The sequence below is a fragment of the Euprymna scolopes genome, chromosome 41, assembly GCF_053919585.1.
Source record: "Euprymna scolopes isolate OS-2025 chromosome 41, ASM5391958v1, whole genome shotgun sequence".
NCBI lineage: Eukaryota > Metazoa > Mollusca > Cephalopoda > Sepiida > Sepiolidae > Euprymna > Euprymna scolopes.
Window position 1 is genome coordinate 26339988 of NC_136522.1, and position 26263 is coordinate 26366250.

At 37.6% G+C, this 26263-nt stretch overlaps 1 protein-coding gene across 1 annotated transcript in view; it reads right to left on the reverse strand.

Annotated features, from left to right (window-relative positions):
* The window catches only part of LOC145266441 (uncharacterized), a 38456-nt gene that overhangs the window by 2346 nt on the left and 9847 nt on the right, over positions 1–26263 (reverse strand). The window contains exon 5 of the mRNA XM_080122119.1: positions 21738–21884. Within this exon, the coding sequence (XP_079978245.1) occupies positions 21738–21884 (147 nt within the window). The remainder of the gene's footprint in view (positions 1–21737; positions 21885–26263) is intronic.

Consider the following 26263-nt stretch of genomic DNA (forward strand, 5'->3'; position numbering starts at 1 on the left):
TATATATATATATATGATGAAAATAATGGAAATAGTATTTCGACAAAATAGAGAAAATAAAAAGGAACAAACCGTATTATGTGTTCATCAACGTTTCGTCTTTATTTCGAGACTTCCTCTGGATGAATGAGATTAAGAAACAAAAAATACCAGTACAAAATATTTGAAAATGTTTCACGTGCACAGTGTGACGCAGTTCTATTTTAGAGAAACGGAAAAAAGACGTTGGAAATTCAAAAAGGAGGGGGAGGGCTGGCGCTGTTAAAGAGAAGGAAATTTTAGTGACGTCATATAGTCGTTAATGTAATTTTAAAACTATGAACGCAAGTTAATATTCTTATTGGGAAAAGGATATATCTGTTCAAATTCAAATATAAGTTTGCAACATAAATGAAATGAGTGTTTTTATGTAATTTATTGATTGTGATTATGTGTTAATTATTATAGGGGGTGTTTGAATGGTGTGAGAAAGTTAACCTGTGTCTACAGTTAAATAATGTTCTTTTAATAAAAGTTTACTTATTAATGGCGCTATGTTATAGAAACCTCCACGTTGTTTAATAGTGCTTGAAATTGCGATAAGCGCAGATTCAAGAAGTGTCCGGCGCGGTTCATTTGAAATAAATTTTACTACTTTTGCTTGTTTAAAGTTTCACCAGCGTAAATTGGAAAAAATGCTCAATGAACATAAAAGAGATATAAAAAATAGCAATTCTCTAGGTGCATTATTCTCTCATTCATTGCAACATAACCACACCTTTGACTTTAAAGGAACAGGTCAACCAGAGGTCAAATAGGCCTTTGTCCGGTAAGTGCATGTTCATTCGCTGATAGGAAGGGCGCGGTGGATACTAGAAAGCTAATTGGCTAACTAAAATCTCAATAGAAGGTGCGTATATAAAAACGACAGACAACCACAAAATTCGCGCATAAGCCTGAAGAGTCCTAGAGTGGATGAAACGCGGAATATTCAGTGTAGCTTAACCGCCATATATATTTTATAACTTACTAACTAGCTCTACCTACGTATTGAGCACTTTTGGAGTAAATACATAAAGTTTACGCATAAATTTATACTTTCGCATATTAATTTTATGTGAGTAAATGAAGTAGTTATATATATATATATATATATATATATATATATATATATATATATTCAGGCAGACATTGTTAAAAACAAATAAAACTTCTGTTTAGTAATGCCTTTTTTATCTTTTTAATTTTTCGTATTATCTTTTTTGTATATACATCGACCATATGGTCTTAAGAGGCAATGAACATCCCCTGTAACGGTAGTTGCGCGAGTAATTGTAAAGCAAGAGTTGCAATCCCCAACCGCACCTCTCTTGAACCGGTACTGCTGGAGTCAAATAGAAAGGAGAAATGCTAGACAACTGAAAATAATGCCGAAATAAGCAGCAGCACATACAGCACCTGGAATTTTTCAATTGTCAGCCAATATAATATTGAACTGGTGTATCAACGTTGCTTAATTTCCGTGATCTAAGGAGAACTGGTGTATCAACGTAATTAAATATTATATATATATATATATATATATATATATATATATACACCAAATTAAAGGTACTCAGAAGATAAAACGAGGTTTTTGAGAGTGCTCAAGTAAAAGAGCAGAGTATAATATTTTTTTTATTTATATAGACAAATATTACATAGTTGCTACACTGAACATACTAATGTTTCAGAACGATTGATTTATTAAAACCAAAGGCTCTTCGTCAGGCAACAGAAATATAGTTTAACCGCTATTCTTCAACTTAAATGAAAATGAAAAATGAGAAAAATGTTTTTTTATTTAAAAAAATAAAATATTAACTCGCTAGCTAGAAGTCGGAGGGGTGATATTGAAGTGACATTTTAGACTCAGAAAGAACGAAAGAAGGAAAAGGAGAGTGACAACTAAAAAGAAAGAGAAGGCAGTCAAAGAGAAAAAGAGAAGGAAGGAAGGAAAAAGAAAAGAAAGAAGAAAGGAAAGAAAAGGAAAAGAAAAAGGAATAAAGAAGGATGTAAAGACAGGGGGAAGACATAAAAGGGGTCAGTGTAGTTATATTACTATAATGGATTGGGATGGGTGGAGATAATATGTCGAGTGAAGATGCATGACATGTTGAAGACGAAAAGCGAATTACAAAGCGTGGGTGGGAAAGTGATAGGTCAACAAAAAAGATTGCTGTCGACAAGTTTCCACATCGGTATTTATACATGGCTAGAACCTAGCTGGACAAATACACATACATACGCAAATATTCGTGTAAAAACCAAGATGGCTTTATATAAAAGTATGAATTCCAGTTAGTTTTGAAAAACAAAATTTCCCACCATTCAGCCGTTATTTTGTGAACAAATGTTCAAAATATCTTCTTTGAGAAAAGTGTGAGATCAAAAATAAATCACACATACACTATACCCATATATATATATATATATATATATATATATATATATATGTATATATATATATGTATATATATATATATATATATATGTATATATATACATATATATATATATACATATATATATATATATATATATATATATATATATATATATATATATATATAGTCATCCACATACAGTACCGTTTCGCTGTTTCAAGCCAGGATCGAATATTATCCGTTCGCTCTTAAAGAGTAAGGTGAAAAATGTTAAAAATAAAAAGTGTTTTTGAGATTATATTGTCTTTTATTGTCTTGAGAAAACATTTTTTAAGTGATGAATGCAATAAATAAAACTCATGAAGCCTCCAGAGCACTACTGCAAACACTGATTAAAATAAGGAGGACCTACTAAAAGCACTACTAAAAATAAGTTTCTATCCCCCGCTCCTTGAAGAGAAAATATTTTTAAGTAAGGCCTGAAAACAAAATCGTCAGAATCTGCAGAAACGCCACTAAAAGCAATAAATATGGTTATAAATATGATTATAGTTATATATTGTATCTTTATATTAAAATGATTTTTTAACGCGACGGAAAACGCGTTAAAATAAGTTAAAGCAAAAAATAGTGTTGATCTTGTGTATGCTTAGAATAGCAACAATGGCTTTTAATATCGGACTTAAGACAGGGCGGCCATGAAATAGGTAAGCAGACGAATTTTTTGAAACCGGAAGTCAGAAACCGGATGGACGGTTTAAACATCCAAGTAAGACAGCTGATCAGAGTTTTATAATCACACAAACACACACACACACACACACACACACACACGCATATATAATATAAAACTGAATGTGTGTGTGTGTGTGTGTGTGTCTCTCTCTGGTCACGAATAGGCTCTTATATGGTTGACTATTTTAAAAAACTGATTACATATAATGATAGAAGATGTATCGAGACACAGGAATGAGTATGTTTGATCTGGTAGAACGGTGGTTCATTAAAATTGTGGGGTCTGCGTTCGAGCCTGGTCCACAAAGTATGGAAATAAAAAAATTAAAAATTAAAAAAAAAAACGTTTACAAGGGCTTTTGATATAGATGTACATAATAATACTTTGATAAATATGTTTTAACTTAAATAGGTATGGTATAATAAAATTGTTGGGTCTTCATTCGCGCCTGGCTTCCATAGAATTGAAATAGACACAAACTGTAATAAATACTTTTCATATCTATCTGCGTAAGCATACTTTGATAATTATGTTTCAGTTTGAAGAAATATGGTAAAATAAAATTATGGGGTGTTCGTTCGCACCTGACCTCCATAGAATGGAAATATGTCACAAAGTTTAACAAGGTTTTTTAATATAGATCCACTGAATATTGTGATAAGTGTTTCAGTGTGAACAGGTATGGTATAATAAATCATGGGGTTTATCTAATTTATTTTTACTTTCATCATATTTTGCTTTGGTTTTGATACCCCCAAATTCAACCCAAATTTACAACCTTTCCTTTTCATAACCTATCATATTTCATTTTCTGTAGGCTGTTTTTGAACCCAGTCAACGACGGGTACTTTTGCTATTATATATATATATATATATATATATATATATATATATATAGTTAGTTAGTTAGTGGAAATGGTAATTAATAAAAACTGAAGAAAGTGCTCAATACTGTTGTAGAGCAAATATGCGTTTTATTTTTTTATTTACCGTATCTTTCTGTTACGTTACATTATTGTTTCAGCTACTCGGCCGTTTTTTTTCTTTTTTTTGCCGTATGTACCTTCCTCAGACTTTTACAGAAATGTTCTCTATTTTGGGATGAAAGAGTGAAAGAGTGAATGAGATCGGGGGATGCGAGGAGGGCGGAAGAAAGAGAGGAAGGGAACAACGGGGAAGGTGGGAGGAGGCACTTGGTATATCGGTAATGTTCTAGTTTTGAGGTTTAAGGAAGTTGTGGGAGAGGGTCTGGGAAATTCATTTCTGGTGTGGCTGAGGGCATAGGGATACATGGAGGGGAAGGGGAATGTGTGGGGGTGGGAGGAGGAGGTTACTTTAAAATTCGAATCTTAATGTTAAAGTTTTTATGCGTCTCGTTGGTGAGATGATTTCTTGGTAAGTATATCTTGACCTGTTGGGTGTTCGCTTATGTTTGGAGGGGGTGGGGCTATGATTCGGTTTATTTATTTTTAGTTTTTATTTTGTTGTTAATTGTTTGGAGAGGGTTAACTAGCGGTCGCGGGCACGGGTACACACATGCGCACGTACACACATATATACTTAAAAGAAACGGTCACGTGTACACATACATCACCGTCCTGACGTGCAAATATATGCACATATGTGCGCCTGCATGCAGAGATACTCGCGTTGCTCTCGCTTAAGTCAAATTTTCTTTAAGGTGCTAAAATTGGGTAAGGCATGGGTGCGCTTATACACAGATACATACACACATCGACGCCCCTGCCGCCAAGGAGGCGATTATACGGGCTCATATGCGCATGTTGATTCAAGCAAACGGCCGAGTAGCTGAAACAATAATGTAACTTAACAGAGAGATACGGTAAATAAAAAATAAAACGTATATATATATATATATATATATATATATATATATATATATATATATATATATATATATATATATCCTAATCCGAGACTATTATTTTCCAAAGGTAAAGTAACCAATGAAGTTAAACGAGGTTAATACAAAAGTGCTCAAGTTGGATAAGGTATACTTTTTATTTGTTTTTAGACAAGCAGTAATATGTTGTTACACAGTCATGAGCATGTTTCGGTCAGCTAGTATTTAGTAAATAGCGAACTCTCCAGACAACTTATACAAAAGCAAAGTTTATGATGAAAATATCAGGTCTTCCACGTGACAGGACGTCAATAACAGGAGGTACCGGCAAATGTTGCTAAAAATAGCAACTACGAATAAGATTTGGTTGTATGTAAAGAAGACTGATTAGAGGCGTGGCTTAGGGTCTGAGTTGAGATATAGGAATAAAGAGGAACGGGTGGGGGATTAAAAAGCCGAGATGGAGATAATGAAAGACTGAAAATAACGGTATATATATACGTGTGTGATATTTGCCTCAAATTCTCAACATGTTAGTGCGTATGAGGTCAATCCGTAGGGAATGTGAGTTGTAAATAAATAGGAAAGAAAAGGAAAAGAGGAAAGGAAGAAAAGAAGAGAAAATAAAAAAGGAACGGGGGGGTGGGAGAAAGGAAAACGGACAAAGGGGAAAACCCTTAAATAATTCATTGGTGGTGATTTAAAACACCCTTTCACCTTCCTACCCGTCTCCCATCCCGGTCCACTCTACACACCTTCAATCCTATCTCCCACTACATCCTTTTTATTTACTAATAAAAAAACACTCAAAATGTATATAATTAATAAAATATCCATGTTTTATTAATTATATACATTTTGAGGGTTTATTATTATTGGCTCACATGGAGCTTTTACACGTCAACAAACGATCTGATTGGAAACCTGTGGTGTTCTCTGGAAGCTGAGTGACAACAAGTCTCCCCAGACGTCCAGCTCTCTCTACCTCCTTCGATAGCATTTGCAAATGAATTTGCATCATCGCAACAGCCGCTTACCATTGATTTCTCGCTGGTAGTGGCCATTGGTTTATACTGGAATTTGAGTGGCACTCATCCCCCCCCCCAAGGTCCCAGTTCTCTTTGCACTTGTCCAGCCGAGGTCTGGTTGGCGCTCACTCCTCGGTCTTTCAGTCCTTATTGACCCTTCTCGGTCCTTTGGTATCATTTGTTGTGGGGCGGAGAACGGTGATTAAACAATGGGGGGGATGCATGATGGGGGGTGTAGAACTTGTAAATATACAGTTTCGGTGTTTTTCATTCCCTGTAACGCTTATTCGTTATATTGTCTTGTATTATTCTCCGCATTCAAGGGTTTTCCTTAAATATTTCAGTCGTTTTCATTATCGTTAGTCGTTGAACTTTTACAGTTATTCCTCTGATTCCAATTTCTGACATTCTTTTTTCGAAGTTTTTCGGAATTGTTCCTAGTGCTCCTACTATTATCGGTACTATTTTGATTTTCTTCATCATCAAAATCCCTTTTAACTCTCTGGCTAGCTCTGTGTATTTGCTTCGTTTCTCCTTTTCTTTCATACTGACCCTGTGATCAGCTGGGACTGCAAAGTCTATGATTTGACAGGATTTTTCTTTCTTGTTAATTATTACGACATCTGGTCTTCTTGCTTGGATGGGTTTGTCCGTCTGTATGTCCATGTCCCATAGGATTTTGTGGTTCTCGTTTTCGAGTGCTGTTGCGGGTTTATGCTTGTACCATTTGTCTGTACGCTCAAAATGCAGTCGTTTACACAATTCCCAGTGTACCACCCTCCCCACTTGGTCATGCCTGCTTTTGTATTCCTTTTGGGCAAGTTTGATGCATTCACTTACTATATGGTTTATCGTTTCGTCTCTTTGTCCACAGAGTCTGCATTTGCTGTTTTCTTGTGTTTTATCGATCCTTGCTTTGATATGGTTGGTTCGTATCGAGTTATCTTGTTCTGCAGTTATTAGAGATTCTGTTTCTCGGTATATATGTCCTTTTCGCATCCATGTCCAGGTGTTTTCGTTATTCTCATCTTTTGTTATTCTTATGAATCTTCCGTGGAGTTGTTTCTTTTCCCATTTCTATTTTCTCGTTTTGTCATTTGTCTCTCTGTTTCTGTTTTGCTTTTTCAGTGTCTCTCATTGCCATAATTATTCTTTCAGTGTTTTGCATTATGTATTTTTCTAGTTCTTTTGTTGTGTCATTCACACAATCTTCTATACAGATCAGTCCTCTCCCACCGTCATTTCTTTTAACATAGAGCCTGTCAATATCGCCCTCTGGGTGTAGTGTATTATGCATGGTCATGAGTTTCCTGGTTTTCTGGTCGAGTTGTCTCAGTTCTTCTTTTGTCCACCCTATAAACGGTCCAGAGTATCTTACTAGTGATACTGCCCAGGTATTAATACCTTTTATTAGGTTTCTGCTATATATTTAGTTTCCAGGAGTTTTCTTGTTCTCCTGGGGTTTTCCTTTCCAATTTTCTCTTTCATTTCTGTTGCTCTGATGGTGTCCGCTTCCAGAATTCTCAAGTATTTATAGTCGTCTTGTTTCCCTAGTGCCCTCATTTCTGTTTGGTAGGGTAGTTCCATGCCTTCTGTCGTTTTCAGTTTTCCCTTTCTTATAACTAGTTGTGCGCACTTTTCCATTCCAAATTCCATTTGGATATCTTGGCTGAAGATCCTGGTAGTGTTGATTAGTGTCTCTAGCTCCTTTTCGGTCCTTGCAAAAAGTTTCAGATCGTCCATGTACATCAGGTGGTTCATTTTTTCCTCTGTATTAAAGAACTTGTATCCGGCTTGACACTTTTTCAGAATACTGTTCAAGGGAATCATGGCTATGATGAACAGTAGTGGTGATAGCGAGTCTTCTTGGAAGATGCCTCTTTGTATGTTAATTTCTGTTATGTGTTGTCCATCAGCTGTCAATTCCAGTCTCCATGTTTTCATTGCATTTTCTATTACGTTAGTAATCCTGCTTGGTATTTTATACATTTTTAGGCATTCTATTATCAATGCTTGGGGGATCCTGTCGCCCGCTTTTTTGTAGTCGATCAATGCCATGGCTAAATTCTTTCTCCGCCTTTTTAGGATCTTTTGATCTATATATAACAGGTCATGTATTCCTCTTTTTCCTTTTGGCATCCTTTCTGCTTCTGTTTCTATGAGTCCACGGTTATTCAGGGAGTGGTACATGTAGTACTTACCAACAGAACAAACGCCCACGTGTTTGTGCCTTGTATAGGCATGCACGACAAGAAAACTTGGGTTTTTATAAGCGGAAGTCTCAAGATTCTCAGGAATCTCTGGGCGCATGCGCAAGAGGAGGGATTGAGATAGTGGTATAAAAGGCAGGTCGAGTGAGAAGGTTGTTGTTTTCATTGGACGTTACAGTGACGCGTGCGTTAGCAGTTGATTAAGAAGTTGTTTTTTTGTGTCAAGTCGTACACCTCAGTGAAGGTGAAGGTCATATAAGTCGTGCACCTCGGTGAAGGTGAAGGTTATAAGCTATTTCGGCGATTTCGTTTTATCTTTTTTCTTGGACAACTATGGCTGGGGCAAAGTTTAATTTTAAACTGATACCCGAATTCGACGAATTCACTTCTGTTATCGACTAGGTCGAAAGGGTTGAGCTGACCTGCAACCTCTGTGAAGTAAAGGGGGTGCATACCGTGATTCACCTGAGAATGGCGCCCTGAGTGTGTATCAGCAACTTAGTGCCGTGGAGAAGGCTGATGCTACCTCGATAAAAAGTGTTTTATACAAGGCATTTGCCATGGATCCCTGCACGGCCTACGAAACATTTGACTCTAGGAAGCTCATGCCAGGAGAAACCATGGACGTCTTCTTTGTGGAGCTGACGAAACTTGCAATTCTATTTGGAAATGGAGTGTCAGAGCAAACACTGGCGTATGCGTTTGTGGCCGGCCTTCCCATCCATGTTAAGCAACTGTTGAGGGCTTCCACCAGCGTATCTGTAACGCCCATGGAACATTTTTTGGAATGCGCTCGAGCCATTATCAGAGATGAGGAGGACCTGAGGGAACCGGTTGTAATGATGGCGCAGGCAGCCAAGACTAATGCTGAAAAGAGTCCCAATTTGAGACCCACGACCAATGGGAGATGTTTCTGCTGCGGCCAGCGAGGCCATTTCGCAAGAAGTTGTACTAACAAGGGGCAGGGGCACCCGCGTTGTTTCTAATGTGGTAGTTATGGACATTTATCCCAAAATTGTCCGGGAAATGCATCGGGGGCAGGACGTCAGCGCCGCCCTGTTCCCCGGACAAGATTTAATTGAGACGCAACCGACAATAAATGTGTACGTGGACCAAGTGCTTTGTTCAGCTCTTCTCGACTCCAGGTGCTCACACACCATCATGAGTGCCAAATTGTGTCGAAACTGGACAAAGTAGAACATCAAAGTAACCACAATAGATGGCAATACGCAAGCTTGCTGTGGAGCCGGAACTGTCAAAGTCCACACAAACTCTGGTGTGGCCGCAAACATTAATGTGCTGGTGATGCGAGGGGATTTGCTGGGATTCGATGTACTGTTGGGATATGATGCTATTAAGGCACTGGAGGGAGTTGTTATCGGAAGAGATGGGACTGTGCGGTTTTTGGAAACCCCAGTGTGTGCTGCAGTTCACATTGATCGGCCTGATTTTAAGGTGGACTACGACCATCACCAAAAAGTATGGACTGCATCGTGGAAGTGGACAGAAGGAAGGGCGCCAACCGAACTCAAGAATAGCATTGCAGAGTACTCGATACCCGACGAGGCCCGTAATGAATACAAGAAGGAGCTTGAGGCATGGATCCAGGATGGATGGCTGATCCCCTACCCCAACAAGCTGGGACCACCCAAGGGTCTGATTCCCTTAATGGCGGTAGTCCAGCATAACAAATCAAAAGTTCGTCCGGTGCTGGACTATCGTGAACTCAATAGATACATTGAGACGTACACTGCCGATGCTGCCATGTGCGCCAGCAAGCTGAGAGAATGGCGTCAGAAGGGCTCCAATGTGTCTATAGTAGACTTGCCGAAGGCTTATTTGCAGGTGCGATTGGATGAGACATTGTGGCCATTCCAGACAGTGTGGTTCCTGGGTCAGAGATACTGCCTTACTCGATTTGGCTTTGAGCTGAATGTGGCACCGCAAATCATGAAGACCATTGTAAATGCAGTGTTGTCCCAGGAAAAGACCACTGAGGACGCAAAATCGGCCTATATTGACGATGTGTACGCCAATGAAGATATACAATCTGCGTAGCACATCAGAGAAAAGTTAGCTCAATTCGGTTGGAGTGCAAGGATCCCGAATGTCTGAGGGATGGAGCACGGGTATTAGGATTGGACGTCTGCGGGAAAGACGGTACCTTACGATGGAGGCGTGGCAGTGAGATTCCAAACATCCCTGATGTTATTATGCGGCGGACTATTTTTTCCTTGTGTGGGAAACTTATTGGTCACTTACCAGCATGTGGCTGGCTCCGAGCAGCTGTGGGCGTCATCAAACACAGGGCAAGTTTAGTAACTACAGGTTGGGATGATGTATCTTGTTGTGAAGGAACATAACTGGCTATACACCGGTTACAAACTGTATATATATATTGGACTGTTTGGCAGACAGCGGCAGACAGCGGCAGACAAGCAGTCGCAGTAAGACGGATAGTCTTACGTGTTGATTATCAGACTTTCTTCCCCATACTTGTTACTATGTACTTCTATTTACCTTAGGCGAGCAGCCTTACGTTTCTGTATTATAAATAAACCCCATTACACATACCACTCGGTGTAACTCACGTTTGTCTTTATTTCCTAAGTATTTAGGAATATAACAATGGCGATGAAAGGATGTTCTTTCTCTTAACAGAGATAAATTACCGTACCAAGGACTGTGTACAATGCAAGGATTTTTTGTTTTACGAAAAAAACAAACTACACAAGGATTTTTGACCACGTGCGTCAATGAATTTAAAAAATTTTCCTACCTAAAGTAGCGAAAAGTACGGATTTTTCTTCGTAAAGAACTCACAAGAAATTATAGAAACATGTTCAAGGTAAAGTGGAATTTATATTTATTTTGACAAGTAAAAAAAAAAAAAAAAATGGTCGCAAGTTGAATTCGAAACTACACTAAAGGATTACGAGTTTCGAAAGAAAAAATATAAATACAACGACTATTGTACCATTTTATGCCACGTGGGAACGGCAGCCATATATTTTTTTTTTTGGAAAATTAATTGTTTGTTATTGCCTTTATATAAATAATTGGAACTATTTGTCGTGGGAAGTAAGAAATATTTTGTGTATGAACTTACGTTGTTGAAAAAAAAAAAAAAAAAAAGAATTATTTTACAAAGCCTGTTGAATTACTATGGATGAACTTTGTTGAAACGTGTTGTGTCTGCATATTGCTACTAATTTACGATATACGTAAATTTACGATTTTTCTTTGGAATTATTGTGTAGAATTCGAAAAGACATTTTTGTACTAGAAGCTAACATGGAACAATTAGCAGAGTTAACTAAGGCTCTAGCCCTTAGCATCCAGGAACAGACAAAAATGACTCAACAATTTTTAGCGCAACAACAACAACAACAACAACAACAAATTCAACAACAACAGCTACAGCAACAGCTGCAACAACAACAAGAAAGAACACAAAAAACTTTAGAGGCACAACAAGAACAAACAAACATACTACAACGACAAATGTCGACACAGCAAAAGAATTTAGAAAAGCTAATTCTAACGTCGACCGGGAAGAAGACTAATTTTTCTGCCGAGGGTATTTCAAATTCACTAACGGAATTTCGTTACTCCCCGGATACTGGTGTTACTTTCCCTGCATACTACAGAAGATACGAAACAATTTTTACGAAAAGATGTTTAGACTGGACCGATGAGGAAAAAGTTACCCTGCTACTACAAAAACTGGGTACTGATGAAAACACCAAGTATGCAAATCTAATTCTACCAAAAAAACCGGAGGAGGTTTCGTTCGAGGAAACAATTAGTACCTTGTCGAAAATATTTGATAAAAGGGGTAGCCTATTTCACTCTAGATACAAATGTTTGAACATTCAGAAGGCAGAAGCTGAAGACTATCTAGAATATGCTTGCACTGTGAACTGTTTATGCGAATCATTTAAATTGAATGAAATTTCCGCAGACCAATTTAAATGTTTAATCTTTGTACAAGGTCTCACAGCACCAAGGGACAAAGATATACGTTCACGGATCCTAACAATTATGGAGGCGGATCCTAACATAACATTGCAAAAAGTCACTGAAGAGTGTCAACGTCTGATTAACATAAAGAAAGACAACACTCGCATTGAAGAGAAAAATATTTTTAAGGTGCAGCAAGTAAAAAGGCAAGGGACCACAAGAAAGTCCAGGTTCCAAGAACACAGGATCCTTAAAGGATACAAAGACCCAAAGCTAAAGTGTAAATGTTGTGGTAGTTTAAGACACAACAATAAGACCTGCTGGTTTAGGAACAAAATATGTTATGAATGTGGTCTCAGAGGTCACAAGGGAACATACTGTGCCCAGAAGAAAAGACAAGGGACCGATAATGTAAATACGCTTCGCATGAATAAAGAAAAAAGCTGCGAAAGACGGAAATATGTTGATGTTCGGATAAATGGACATCTGGTTACATTGCTTCTGGATAGCGGTGCAGATATTAGTATTATAAATGAAGATATATGGAAAAGGATAGGTCGACCTGAATTAACGAAAACCAGAAAGACGGCGAGAAGTGTGTGCGGCAAAAGATTAGAGTTCAAGGGAGAATTAAAATGCAAAGTGACATTCGCTAACCAGACTCATAAATCCAAAGTGTACGTCGTACCAGGAAAGAATACATGCCTGTTTGGGGTAGATTGGATTGTCCTGTTTAATTTATGGGAGAAACCCATAAATTCGTTTTGTAACGTTTTAACTGCAGAAAAAGCAAACCAAAGGGAAGACTTCCTGAAGGATTTGAAAACTGAATTTCCCAATGTTTTTGCCGAAGGACTAGGACTCTGTATTAAGACAGAGGCAAAATTTGAATTAAAGAAAAATGCCACTCCAGTATTCAAACCTAAAAGGAATGTGCCTTTTTCAACGATGGACGCAATCGAAAAAGAGTTGGATAGACTTCAACAACTGGAAGTCATTGAAAAAGTTAACCACACAGATTGGGCAAGTCCAACCGTGTATGTAAAGAAAAAAAATAACAGAATAAGGGTCTGTGGAGATTTTTCAACGGGTTTAAATGACTGTCTATTGGACCATAATTATCCCCTTCCGTCCGCAGAAGATCTGTTCTCTAAGCTTAACGGAGGAAAAATTTTTTCTAAGATAGACCTCTCAGATGCTTACTTGCAAATTAAGATCAGCGATGAATGCTCCAAATACTTAGGCATAAATACTCATAAGGGCATTTTTAAGCTAAAGAGGCTTCCTTTTGGATTAAAGGTTGCTCCTGCTATTTTCCAGCAAATTATGGACACGATGCTGGCAGGGTTGGAATTTTCAATGGCCTACCTTGACGATATCCTAATTAAAAGTGAAAATTTGCAAGATCATAAGAAGCATGTAAAAGAAGTATTCAAAAGAATACAGGAATTTGGTTTTAAATTGAGCCCAGAAAAATGCGATTTTTTTATGAAAAAAATTAAATATCTAGGTCAAATAATCGACAAAGAGGGTCGAAGACCGGATCCACAAAGGACTGAAGCAATTGAAAAGATGCCTGCTCCAGATTCAGTGACAAAATTAAAATCGTTTTTGGGATTAGTTCAATACTATGCAATTTACATCCCTAACATACATAATTTAAGAGCTCCTCTTAACGAGTTACTGAAAAAGGGTGTTAAATGGAACTGGAATAAGGAATGTGAATCTGCTTTCCAAAATATCAAAAGATGTCTACTGTCAGACTTAGCATTGGCACATTTCAATCCAGAAAAGGAACTAATACTAGCAACGGACGCCAGTGATTACGGTGTTGGCGCTGTATTACTTCACAAGTATGAGGATGGTAGGACAAAAGCTATCGCCCATGCTTCAAGAACGTTGGTTGCAGCGGAGAAAAATTACAGCCAAATTGAAAAAGAGGCGCTGTCGATAATATTTGGAATTACAAAGTACAATCGATTTCTCCATGGACGATCTTTTATTTTGCAAACCGACCATAAACCCCTACTTACCATATTTGGATCAAAGAAAGGCATTCCCACACATACTGCGAATCGATTACAGCGATGGGCTGTAACCCTCTTAAACTATCAGTTTAAGATGGAACATGTATCCTCAAAAAAGTTAGGACACGCAGATGCATTATCACGGTTGATCCCTAAAAGAAGCGAAAGTTTCGAAGAAACGGTAATTGCTGCGCTTAAAGACGAAAGTGAATGTACAAGTTCAATGTGTAATATGATACGTGAACTTCCGGTAACTTTCGAAAAAATAAAAAAAGAGGCAGTAAATGACATTTTCATTAAGAAAATGAAAAATCAATTGGGATGGATAAAAAAAAATAAAAAGGTAGATCAAACAACGCCTTTTTCCATCTGTGAAGATGTGCTCATGTATGGTGAGAGGATCGTAATTCCACTAACGTTACAGAGGAAAATTCTGAAGGAATTTCATACAGGTCATCCGGGCATTTCGAGAATGAAATCCCTTATGAGAGGATATGTGTACTGGCCTGGTATGGACAAGGAAGTTGAAAAATGTGTCAAGACATGCAGAGGATGTCAATTAGCAGCTCGAGATCCTCCAGTAAAAACGACGCCATGGCCAAAGACGGACCTACCCTGGTCACGTCTGCATATTGATTATGCGGGACCTATAAATGGTTATTTTTACTTGATTATTGTAGATTCTTTTTCAAAATGGCCAGAAATATTTAAGTTTAGACATCCAACAGCAAAAAACACTGTGAGTGCGCTTAATGAAATTTTTAGCCGTTTTGGAGTGCCAAAAACCTTAGTGAGCGATAATGGAACAGCATTTACTGCTCATGAATTCAAAGAATTCTGTGACTCACTAAATATTCTACATATGAAACACCTGTGTACCATCCACGATCGAATGGGTTGGCCGAAAAATTTGTAGATACGTTTAAAAGGGCACTTAAGAAAAATCTTACTACGGACACAGACGAACAATGTATTCAAACATTTTTAGCAATTTACAGGGTGACACCAAATCCTAATAATAATGTCAATTCTTCCCCGGCTGAGCTAATGTTTGCAAGAAAGATAAGATCTGTCTTCGATAGGCTGCTACCAGAGAAAAAGAAAGTTTTCAAAAAAGAAAACCTTAATACCAAGTGCTTCTCCCCAGGTGAAAATGTATATTTCAAAAATTTTCAAAATGGACGAAATCAGTGGGTTGAAGGTATTATCAAAAAAAGGATTGGGAGCATGGTCTATACCATCCAAGGATTAAGTTTTGTCTGCAAAAGACACAGAAATCAAATACGTCCCAGACTGTCTCCAAATGTGGAAGAGACACCAATGGAAACATTGTGCGATATTTTTGATATACCAAAACCAGCGTGTGTACCGCAAACAATGAATATTTCGCCTGAACCGACCATACGGGCTGGACAGAAACCTTTACCCCGGGTAACGCTGACCAGAAGGAAAAGCGCAAGAAAGAGAAAAGTTACCAGGAGATTAAGCCCTGACCCTAAAAGGAAGAGGTATTTAAGCTAAAATCAGGAAGATTTCAGCTTCAGGGGGAGGTGTTGTGAAGGAACATAACTGGCTATACACCGGTTACAAACTGTATATATATATTGGACTGTTTGGCAGACAGCGGCAGACAGCGGCAGACAAGCAGTCGCAGTAAGACGGATAGTCTTACGTGTTGATTATCAGACTTTCTTCCCCATACTTGTTACTATGTACTTCTATTTACCTTAGGCGAGCAGCCTTACGTTTCTGTATTATAAATAAACCCCATTACACATACCACTCGGTGTAACTCACGTTTGTCTTTATTTCCTAAGTATTTAGGAATATAACATATCTGATGATGCTCTTCTAACTCTGATGACGACGGAAACCCTAGAGAGAGTTGACAAGGAGGACCCTGCCTGTGGAGAATGGTGTGTCGATGGGGACACTGTGAATGTGTGGGTTGACGCTAGTTCTTTGGCATTGGGAGTGTTATTGGAGCAACGTGGAAACGTAATTGAAGACGCGTGCTGGCTGCAACCCGTGAATGTGTCTCAACACATCAACCTGGCAAAACTGGATGCTGTTCTGAAGGGTTTAAATCTGGCACTGCAATGGCAGTCAAAGAAGTTGTACTTGTACACGGATTCTCTCTGCGTCTACCACTGGGTGTCCGACACTCTTTCGGGACGAACGAGAGTCCGCACTAAGGCAGCCAGTGAGATGTTAATCCGGCGGAGGCTAAACATCCTGAAGAGTCTGGTATCGGAGTATGACCTGTCGGTGAGTGTAATCGGGCAGACCAACTAACCTGTGTGCCTCATAAATGGTATGAAGCTGTGAAGACAGGTGTGGAGTTCGCTGCTTGATCTTGCACAGTTGGTGCGATTAGCTCATGCCAAATACAAAAAATTCATATGCAGAGTGGACATCCAGGTATCAAAAGAACTCTGTATTTTGCGAGGCGTGTGGACCCGGCAGTGAAAAGGGCAGATGTCAGGCAGATAATCAAGCACTGTGAGGCATGCCAGTCTATCGATCCTCCACCTGAGCAATGCCAGAAGGGGCGATTGGAGGTTAAGCATGTGTGGCAACGAGTAGCGATGGATATTACCCATTACAGTGGTAAGCCCTTTCTAATCCTTATCGACTGTGGACCCACTAGTTTTGCGGTGTGGTGGCAAATGACCAGGCAGGACTCAGCGAATGTTGTCCGCCAACTGTCATCTATCTTTTCTGAGCGAGGTGCGCTGGAAGAGATATTGACGGACAACGATACTTCTTTTTGTAGCCACCAAGTTCGGCAGTTGTTGAATGAGTGGGGTGTCCGACTACGACTGCGATGTGCTCATGTGCCATCAGGGAATGGCATTGCTGAGAGGAGCCATCGCAGCATCAAGAGAATTGCTGCCAGAAAGCAATACACTATTACGGAGGCCACGTATTGGTATAACATCACACCAAAGGATGGGAAGACACTAACAACAGCACCGGCCAATGCCATACACACATACCGTGTTAGGATAAAGGGCATTGACACTGTCCAGCCAATCGACGAGGAGAGTCATAAAAAATACAAGATAGGGGATCCAGTTTGGGTAAGACCCCCTGGAAACCGGTGCACCACCAAGTTCAAGTGAGGACGAATATCTGGAGTGGTCAGCCAGCAGTTGGTCCTTGTTGATGGAACCCCACGCCATGTGCGCGATCTTCGCCCAGCTAGTGAAGTACATCCCACAACTACAGAGAGCGATGAATCATCAGATGATGAGCTGCTGATAAGTGAGGTCACCGAGCAAGAGAGTGGTAGTTGTAGTTCGTCTGATCAGGCAGGATCAGAACCGAAACCAGAACCACACCCAGAACCAGAACCAGAACCTGAATCCGAGATTGTAAATAGCACCCTTCGCAGAAGCTAGCAAACTAAGAGGCCACCCCCGGAGTGCACTCTATGTGATCATCAGATTAGGGGGGGTGTAGTATTTACCAACAAAACAAATGCCCACGTGTTTGTGCCTTGTGTAGGCATGCGCGACAAGAAAACTTGGGTTTTTATAAGCGGAAGTCTCAAGATTCTCAGGAATCTCTGGGCGCATGCGCAAGAGGAGGGATTGAGAGAGTGGTATAAAAAGCAGGTCGAGTGAGAAGGTTGTTGTTGTTGTTGTTGTCAATGGACGTTACAGTGACGCGTGCGTTAGCAGTTGATTAAGAAGTTGTTTTTTGTGTCAAGTCGTGCACCTCAGTGAAGGTGAAGGTCATATAAGTCGTGCACCTCGGTGAAGGTGAAGGTCATATTAGATTTGTTACCTCAGTTGTGCTGTCAGTATCTTCCACATAGTTTGTAAGCACGTGATTGGCCTATAGCTGCTAGGGACGGTTCCTTTCTTTGTGTGCTTCTGTAGCAGTGTGGTTTTGTCTTTTGTCATCCAGTCTGATACGCTTGCTTCCTGTATACATCTTCTCAGGTTTTGGGCTAGCCTTTCGTGTAAGGTTGTGAATTTTTTTGAACCAGTATGCATGTATCCCGTCGTGCCCTGGTGCTCTCCAGTTTGCCATTTTTACTATGCTTTTCTTTAGGGTTTCCGTGCTGATTTCATTCACTGTTCCTTCTTATATTTGGTGTAACTCTTCTTTCATGTCTTTCAGCCACTCGGCATTTCTATTGTGATCTCATCTCTCTTCCCATATTTTACTCCAGTAGACTTTTGTTTCTGTCGGATTTGGTTGTTCTGTTTTTGTTTTTCCTCCATTCACATTTTGGTAGAATTGGCTTTCATTAGTTTCAAATGTTCTGTTTTGTTTGCATTGTTCAGATTTATATCTATATCGTCTCAATCTCGCTTCTTTTGCTTTTATTTTTTGGTCCAGTTCTTCATGTTTCTTGTTTAGCCACTCCCTGTCAGTTACATTTCCAATATTCCGTTTTCTCCACATTACTTTTTTCCTGTTGATCATTTTGGTTTCTTTTTTATGTATTTGGGTTTCTAGTCTTATTTCCCATCCAGGTTTTGTCGGTCCGCTTGTCCCCGGTTGCTTTTCTGATTTGAGTTTCATACTTACCATTTTGGTGCCTGCGTAAATCAGATTGTTTAAGTCTGTGATTGTATTTGTTGGGATATGTGGGAGGAGTTTGTTAACATTCTTTGTTTCTGTTTTTAATTTCTTCTGCTCTTGGTTCTTTAACGATGGGAGCTTTGTTTTTTCTTCGTTCATCAGCTGTATTATTTTATTTATTTCATTTGCTTCATTCTCTGTTCTGTTTCATTGTTCTCGGTTTCCACGTTTGTAGACTTCGTTCTTTGTTGGTCCTCGGCCTGTGGTATTTTTACTTGTTAGGCTTAAACTTTTGGGGTTGCTCTACGTGCGGTTCTGTTGGGGGATGCTTCATTATTATTATTATTATTATTATTATTATTATTATTATTATTATTATTATTCAATCGCTGGGTCTTTTTTCTCATAGTGTCCTAGTTTTAGGATCTATGGATATTATTCTGTAAGGATCAAGTGTCATATATATATATATATATATATATATATATATATATATATATATATATATATATATATAGTGCAATATGATAATTTTCCAAGTTTCAAATATCATGTTTTCTCAGTCATTTATATATCAAATATCAAGTTTTCTCAGTCATTTATTACTTTTAAAAGGAAGCCACTAAAATATTGTTTCGTATTGCGACCAACAAGTCTTCAAAATTATGTTATTACTGCATATTTAATCATGTACTGTTCAAATAACTTAACCAAAACAATAATAAGTTCCAACAACGCAAAATTAACTAAAATTGGGAACAATATCTAATAAAAGAAAGGTTTAACGGTATAAATCTTGATGAATGCTCACTTAATGAAAATTGTTTAACTGCTAATATTGTATATAAATGTGAAGTTTTTTTTTTTACATAGGAGTCACCACTTATCAAAGCCCGGAAGCCACTGAAGGATAAGGGTTATTGAGTATATGGTATAATATCATAGTAATCGTTAGTAATGGACATTTGGTAAATTAGATTACTTAAGGTGGCGGTTCATCAAGAATTTGTTTATGTTGGACTTGAAGACAACCAAGTTGTAGTCAGCTGGGAAACAACCGAACGGAAGAGAGTTCCACAGGCGTGCAGTTCTAAGAAAGAAGCTTTGTTCATGGAATCTACGTTTTGATTTAGGCACAGATAAAGGATGGGGAAACTTATTGACAGTGGTTTCAACTAGCCGGGTGTTTCTCGTGAAAGATTGACTAGGGGGCAGAGATGGGAGCTCGGGCGTGCACTAAAAACATACCTAGCATTCACAGCGTTCCATTTTTAAGATAGATGGCGTAACGACTTAACACCCTTCAAGTTAACTAAGGATAATGAAATCAGGACAACCAAAGATGAAAGCAACAACAATGAAGATAACATTAGCAATAATGGAATCAATAAGAATAATAAAAAGAAAAATATGGCAAACTCAACTGCCGTAGGTGATTAGGTAAGAGAACTTAGAAAAAATAAAACTGTAAACAAATTGAAATGGTCTATAGTAGGGAGGGCAGGTAAATATAAACCGTGTAAAACAAAAAAGGTAACCTTTTTAAAGATTTTAGGTTAAACCTATTTAATATAACCGTACGGCAAGCTGAATTCTTAACCGGAAAACCATCAATATATAGTACATATATGTTTTTAGGTAACATTAATATAGGAATAATTATAGTAATAATTATATATATATATATATATATATATATATATATATATATATATAATTATTTTTAAATATCCTCCAGCACTATTATTTCATCCTTTCAGGAATCATCAGGGCAGAGAGTCACGATTACCGTCGGTCGGGAGATTCGAGCTAGGTCATGAAAACATCTCTGACTTCATTAGCAAGGAACAAACCATTGACCAACGTAAACCGCGGCGAGAATATAGTTTAAATTAACCACACACACACACACACACACACACACACACACACATATATATATATATATATATATATATATATATATAAAGCTGGACGTCTGTGCGTGTGTCTGGTCACGAATATGGTTGACTATTATAGAAAACTGATCACATATAATGATAGAAGATGTATCGAGACACAGGAATGAGTATGTTTGATCTGGTAGAACGGTGGTTCATTAAAATTGTGGAGTCTGTATTCGAGCCTGGTCCACAAAGTATGGAAATAAAAAATTAAAAAATTAAAACAAACGTTTACAAGGGTTTTTGATATAGATATACATAATAATACTTTGATAAATATGTTTTAACTTAAATAGGTATGGTATAATAAAATTGTTGGGTCTGCGTTCACGCTTGGCCTCCATAGAATGGAAATAGACACAAACTTTAATAAAGACTTTTCATATTGTTTCAGTTTGAAGAAATATGGTATAATAAAATTATGGGGTGTTCGTTCGTACCTGACCTCCATAGAATGGAAATATGTCACAAAGTTTAACAAGGTTTTTTAATGTAGATCCACAGAATATTGTGATAAGTGTTTTAGTGTGAACAGGTATGGTATAACAAATTATGGGGTTTATCTATTTTATTTTTACTTTCATCATATTTTGTATTGATTTTGTTACCCCCAAATTCGAAGCTATGTCTTTACAACCCTTCCTTTTCATAACCTATCATACTTTCATAAATCAGAGTCCATTTTCTGTAAGCTGTTTTTGAACCCAGTCAACGACGGGTACTTTTGCTAGTATATATATATATAGTTTTGCTTTTATATGTGTGTATGCATGTATGTATTGCTGAACTTATTTGCTTACACATATGTTCGCTTTTACGTTAAAAGAGAGTTTTTCAACATTTTATATTCTTCCGGGCCAAATGCGAATAAACAGGAAACAGTACAAACAAAAAAAGTTAATATGATGTTATGAGTATAGTGAAAAGTAGATAGTAATGATCCCCGATTTGTTCCCGAGCAACGTCAGGCTTTCTTGCTACTTTATACTAAAATGAAAGATATGTGTTTGTGTTTGACTCACCTAAACATCCACTGGAATTCGATCCGGGCTTACTGCTTAAGGGTGACTTGCAGTTGGTGCAATAACGTTGGTCCATATCGGAATATGTACCCCCGGGACAATCCACACACCCGGTTACAATTGCTTTCGTACCAGCAGGACATTTTTCTGGAAGCAAAAAGAGAATAAGAAAAAAAACGTAAAACAAAAGATGAATAAAAAATTTAATTCAAAATATGTTCAGTGTATCATATATATTATAGTGTCTTTCTTTTAATACAACTTATTAACTATTAAACGCTGCCATGCAATAAAAAAAACTTTTTAAATTTATATATTATTTTTATTGTTCCTATTTACAATACCTCCCCATGGGACAGAGTTAGACACCAAGGTCATTTTTTAATGTGTAATGTGGAGAAAAGGAACAAAAATAAAAATTGTCTCTGTCCTGAAGGATTTTCCTCCACAGACAGAGAACAAGAAACATCATGCAGCATCTGAAGAACAGATAGTACACTTTGATCTTGACCCGAAGGCCAAATTGTTAATTTATGTTTTATTTTCAAACTTAATATTTTATAGAGTTAATATTTGATTCTGTTTTTAATGTAAGATTTTCATGAAGAAATCTTTAAAACGATGCAACGTTAAAGGAAGTGACACGAAGGGGAACACATGGGAGCACATAGTTTGTTTTTTTTAATACACACGCGTATTGTGTGCGTTTTTAACTCACTGCACTCATGGATTATCGTCGGTGAATCATCAAAATTTAATTCAATTAAATAAAATATCTCTTTGTTTTATATACGTGTGTCTGGTCTCCATTCTTGATCGTTGCTTTTTCCATATGGCCGTTTCCTGCATCGTCTTGTAGCTGTTACATTTGGGTGACAACTCATGCATGGAGACACTTGAAAACATGCTGGCTGTTTTATAGGCTTTATTAGGGAGGGAGATTCTTTCACATGGAGAGAGACCAAGATTATCTCTTTATTAAAAATATGCTACTATTAATTCTTTATTACTTTATTTTCTAAAAATTAGTCGACGAAGAGAAAAACTCGAGGAGATTCACTTAGACTCCTACATGGTGCGTACAAGCTCCTTGGTGTAAAACTCCTTTAAAAACTCAGTAGCAAACACGTGACGCTATTTGTATCTAACAAGTCAACACTTGTTTTTTAAAACTCTGAGGAGATATAGGGCCTCGAAACATGCATATATATATATATATATATATATATATATATATATATATATATATATATATATATATATATATATATATTATAAAGAAGTGAACCATAGCGGAAATTCAATCGACTAAAATAAGATGGAAAACGAGGTGAGAAAAATATTCGGGGAAGTTACATGTAACAAATGTACAATTCAATAAAATAAATAAGTCGATTAAGAAAAAGATCATTAAAATACACCCGAAGCGCTTTTCGTTCAGACTAACTTTTCAAGGGTATAAGTCTGAAAATTATTATTTTTTAGAATATTTGGTAGTGGAATGGAGTAAGAGCGGAGAGGAGGTTAAAAAAAACTGTGACTACCCAAATAATTCTAATTGAAGCCGGAGGTTTCTCTGCTTGCACAAAGTAGGGGGCCTGGAAATGATGGCAAGTGCTTCGAGGACAGACAGGTGGAACTTTGTACGTCCTCGGTACACAACAGAAAAACACTCCGGAGAGAAAGCAAGACCAAGTGTTGGCCGATGGACGATTATCGTCCATCGGTGAACACTTGATCGATAAAAAAGGAGTGCGGTCTTGCTTTCTCTTTTGCAGTTTTAACAAAAGAGCTACAATAATATGAGAGCGTCTCCATTTACGCTAAACATCTGTAGAGTGCAAACATCAATATATTACATATGAATGAGTCCCTGTGGAATTTCCACAGATCCCGTTATATATATATATATATATATATATATATATATATATATATATATATATATATATATATATATATATATATATATGCGTACATATTGGGTTGGGGAATAATGTCGTAGTGTTTTTACAATTTCTATTTTTACAACGACTATTTGTTTTTAACAAAATGTATAATATTTATTTAATAAAGTTTTTCCTGTAATAGAAAACTGTGTTTTTCATCTATTTGTCTAATTTAATTTTTTTATTACATTTTAAGCTTAGAAATGGTATATCCAGGAGGTAAAAATCAAGAATTTTAACACTTGCTCTTCTTCGTTTTTCATCGAGGTCAAAAGGCGGCTGATGCAGCCCGGGACATTTGCAGATTAGAAGAAGGTGTCATAGGTGAGTCTGATCTACATTAATGATCTTCCAAATCATATCCTTACATCATTTGTAGACATTTATGCTGACGACACTACCATTTATGGTACCACATCTAAGACAGTAAACGACCAAGTTCTCTCTAATTCTCCCTCCTCTGATCTTGAGCACGTAGTACAATGGGGAAAGGAGTGGCTGGTTACTTTTAATGCATCTAAAACCAAGCTTCTCTCTTTACATCATCAATATTCTAATTCACATTTGTCATCAATTGAAATGAATGGCTCTCGTCTTCAGGAGGCCTCAAGTTTTGACAAGCTTCTGGGCTTGACCATTACTCCTGATCTTAAATGGAACACGTATATCAAATCTGTTGCCAAGGCCGCTGGAAAAATGGTGGGATCTTTCTATCGATCCAGTAGATATCTCACTGCTGATGCTATTCTCTACCTATATAAGAGCCAGGTACGTCCAAGGATGGAATACTGTTGCCACATCTGGGCAGGAGCTGCTAGAAAGGACTTGTCCTGCCTTGATAGAGTTCAAAATAGACTTCGTAGCCTCGTAGGAGATGTCCTTTTCTCCTCCTTGCAACCTCTATCTCACAGAAGAGATGTTGCGAGTTTGTCTCTGATGTATCGTTATTTTCATGGAAAGTGTTCAACTGAGCTTCAATCTATGGTCCCCCCTCGCAAAACTTTCAGAAGAAACACTCGTCTAGCTGTAAACACTATCAATAATTTCCCCCACTCTTTATCTGTGCCTAAACCTAAACGTAGATTCCATGAACAAAGCTTCTTTCTTAGAACTGCACGCCTATGGAATTGTCTTCCGTTTTCCTGCTTTCCGGCTGACTACAATATGGTTGTGTTCAAGTCTAAAGTAAATAAGTTCTTGATGAGCCGTTCCATATAAGTTATTAAATTTACCAAATTTTCATTACTAATGATTACTATATTGACCAATTTCTACTGTACACTCTTTAACCCTTATCCTTGAGTGGCCTCTGGGCCTTGATAATGTGGTGATACCTTTGTAAAAAAAAAAAAAAAATATATAGCATGAAAATGGTTTGCAAATTTTAAAATGGTGATTTTGACGTCGACGAAAACCCCGCAGCGGAAGATCTTCTGAAATTCACAAACAGTGTCTACAAGGCACTTTTGTAAGAAGGCGGTCACCAAACAAGGCATGAATCGGCAAAAAAAAAAAAAAAAAAAGAACTGCAATTCTCGATCATCTTCATTCAATGCGGTTTTTAGAAAAATTGAAAGTCTGGGTGCTTCACGAGCTTAGCGAAAGGAACAAATAATTATTTCTCAACATCTCGTTCGCCATCAAGCAACACTTTTTTAATACTTTTTATTCCGATTCATCGCAGGATATGAGAAATGGTGCCTTTATATAAATATCGAGCAAATAAATAAGTGGGTGGTTCAAGGATATATGCAAAAGCCTGGAGCCAAGCCTGGCCTCCACCCACCGAAGACCATAATCAGCATTTGTTTAGATTATGGGGCCATTCTCGAAAGGAATGCCACGGTCAACAAGAAACTCTACATAGCCCAGCTACATAGTCTTATCCCATTCCTACTTCTCTTCCAACTCACAGAAACCTGATTATTTTTATTGGCTCTGGCTCAACTTCAACATGTATCCTAATTGAAGATTCATTAACTTTTCCGTCTTTAATTTTCCTAGTTCTTTTCTAACGCAAGAAAATATAATTACAGATAACTCTGACCATTCTAGTTTTCTCCCATAAGCAATAAATTTCGGTGCTTGTCAAGATAGAGTCGACAGATTGTTTTAAAATATGTCGTTTTAAGCAAAAATAATATTACGTATTTAATTGTCATGTCGAAAATAGTAACATATATACAAAATTTACAAAAATGCATTAGGTAGAAAATTATTTCTGATTAAATGTTATTTATTGTTGAAAGCAATTTTTACGGAAAATTGAATAAAATCGAAGTTTTTGACGTTTTAAAATAAACAGTGAGGAGTTTGTAGCAGATAAAATTAAAACAAACAAAAGCAAGGGTGAATTCTCGCGACTGGAGATTTTGAATACACTTCTTTTCTGGTTTGTCCAATCAGAAGCCATCTCTCAGTCATATGACAGAGTTTCTAAAAGGATAAACCGCCCCCCTTTCTCTCTCTTCCTAGATTAACAACAACTCCAAATGGAACGGACCTGTCGTCACCAACTTCTGTCTTGGAACTCAACAAAACCCACCCATCCTTTGAGCTCGAGGTTTGACTAAGACG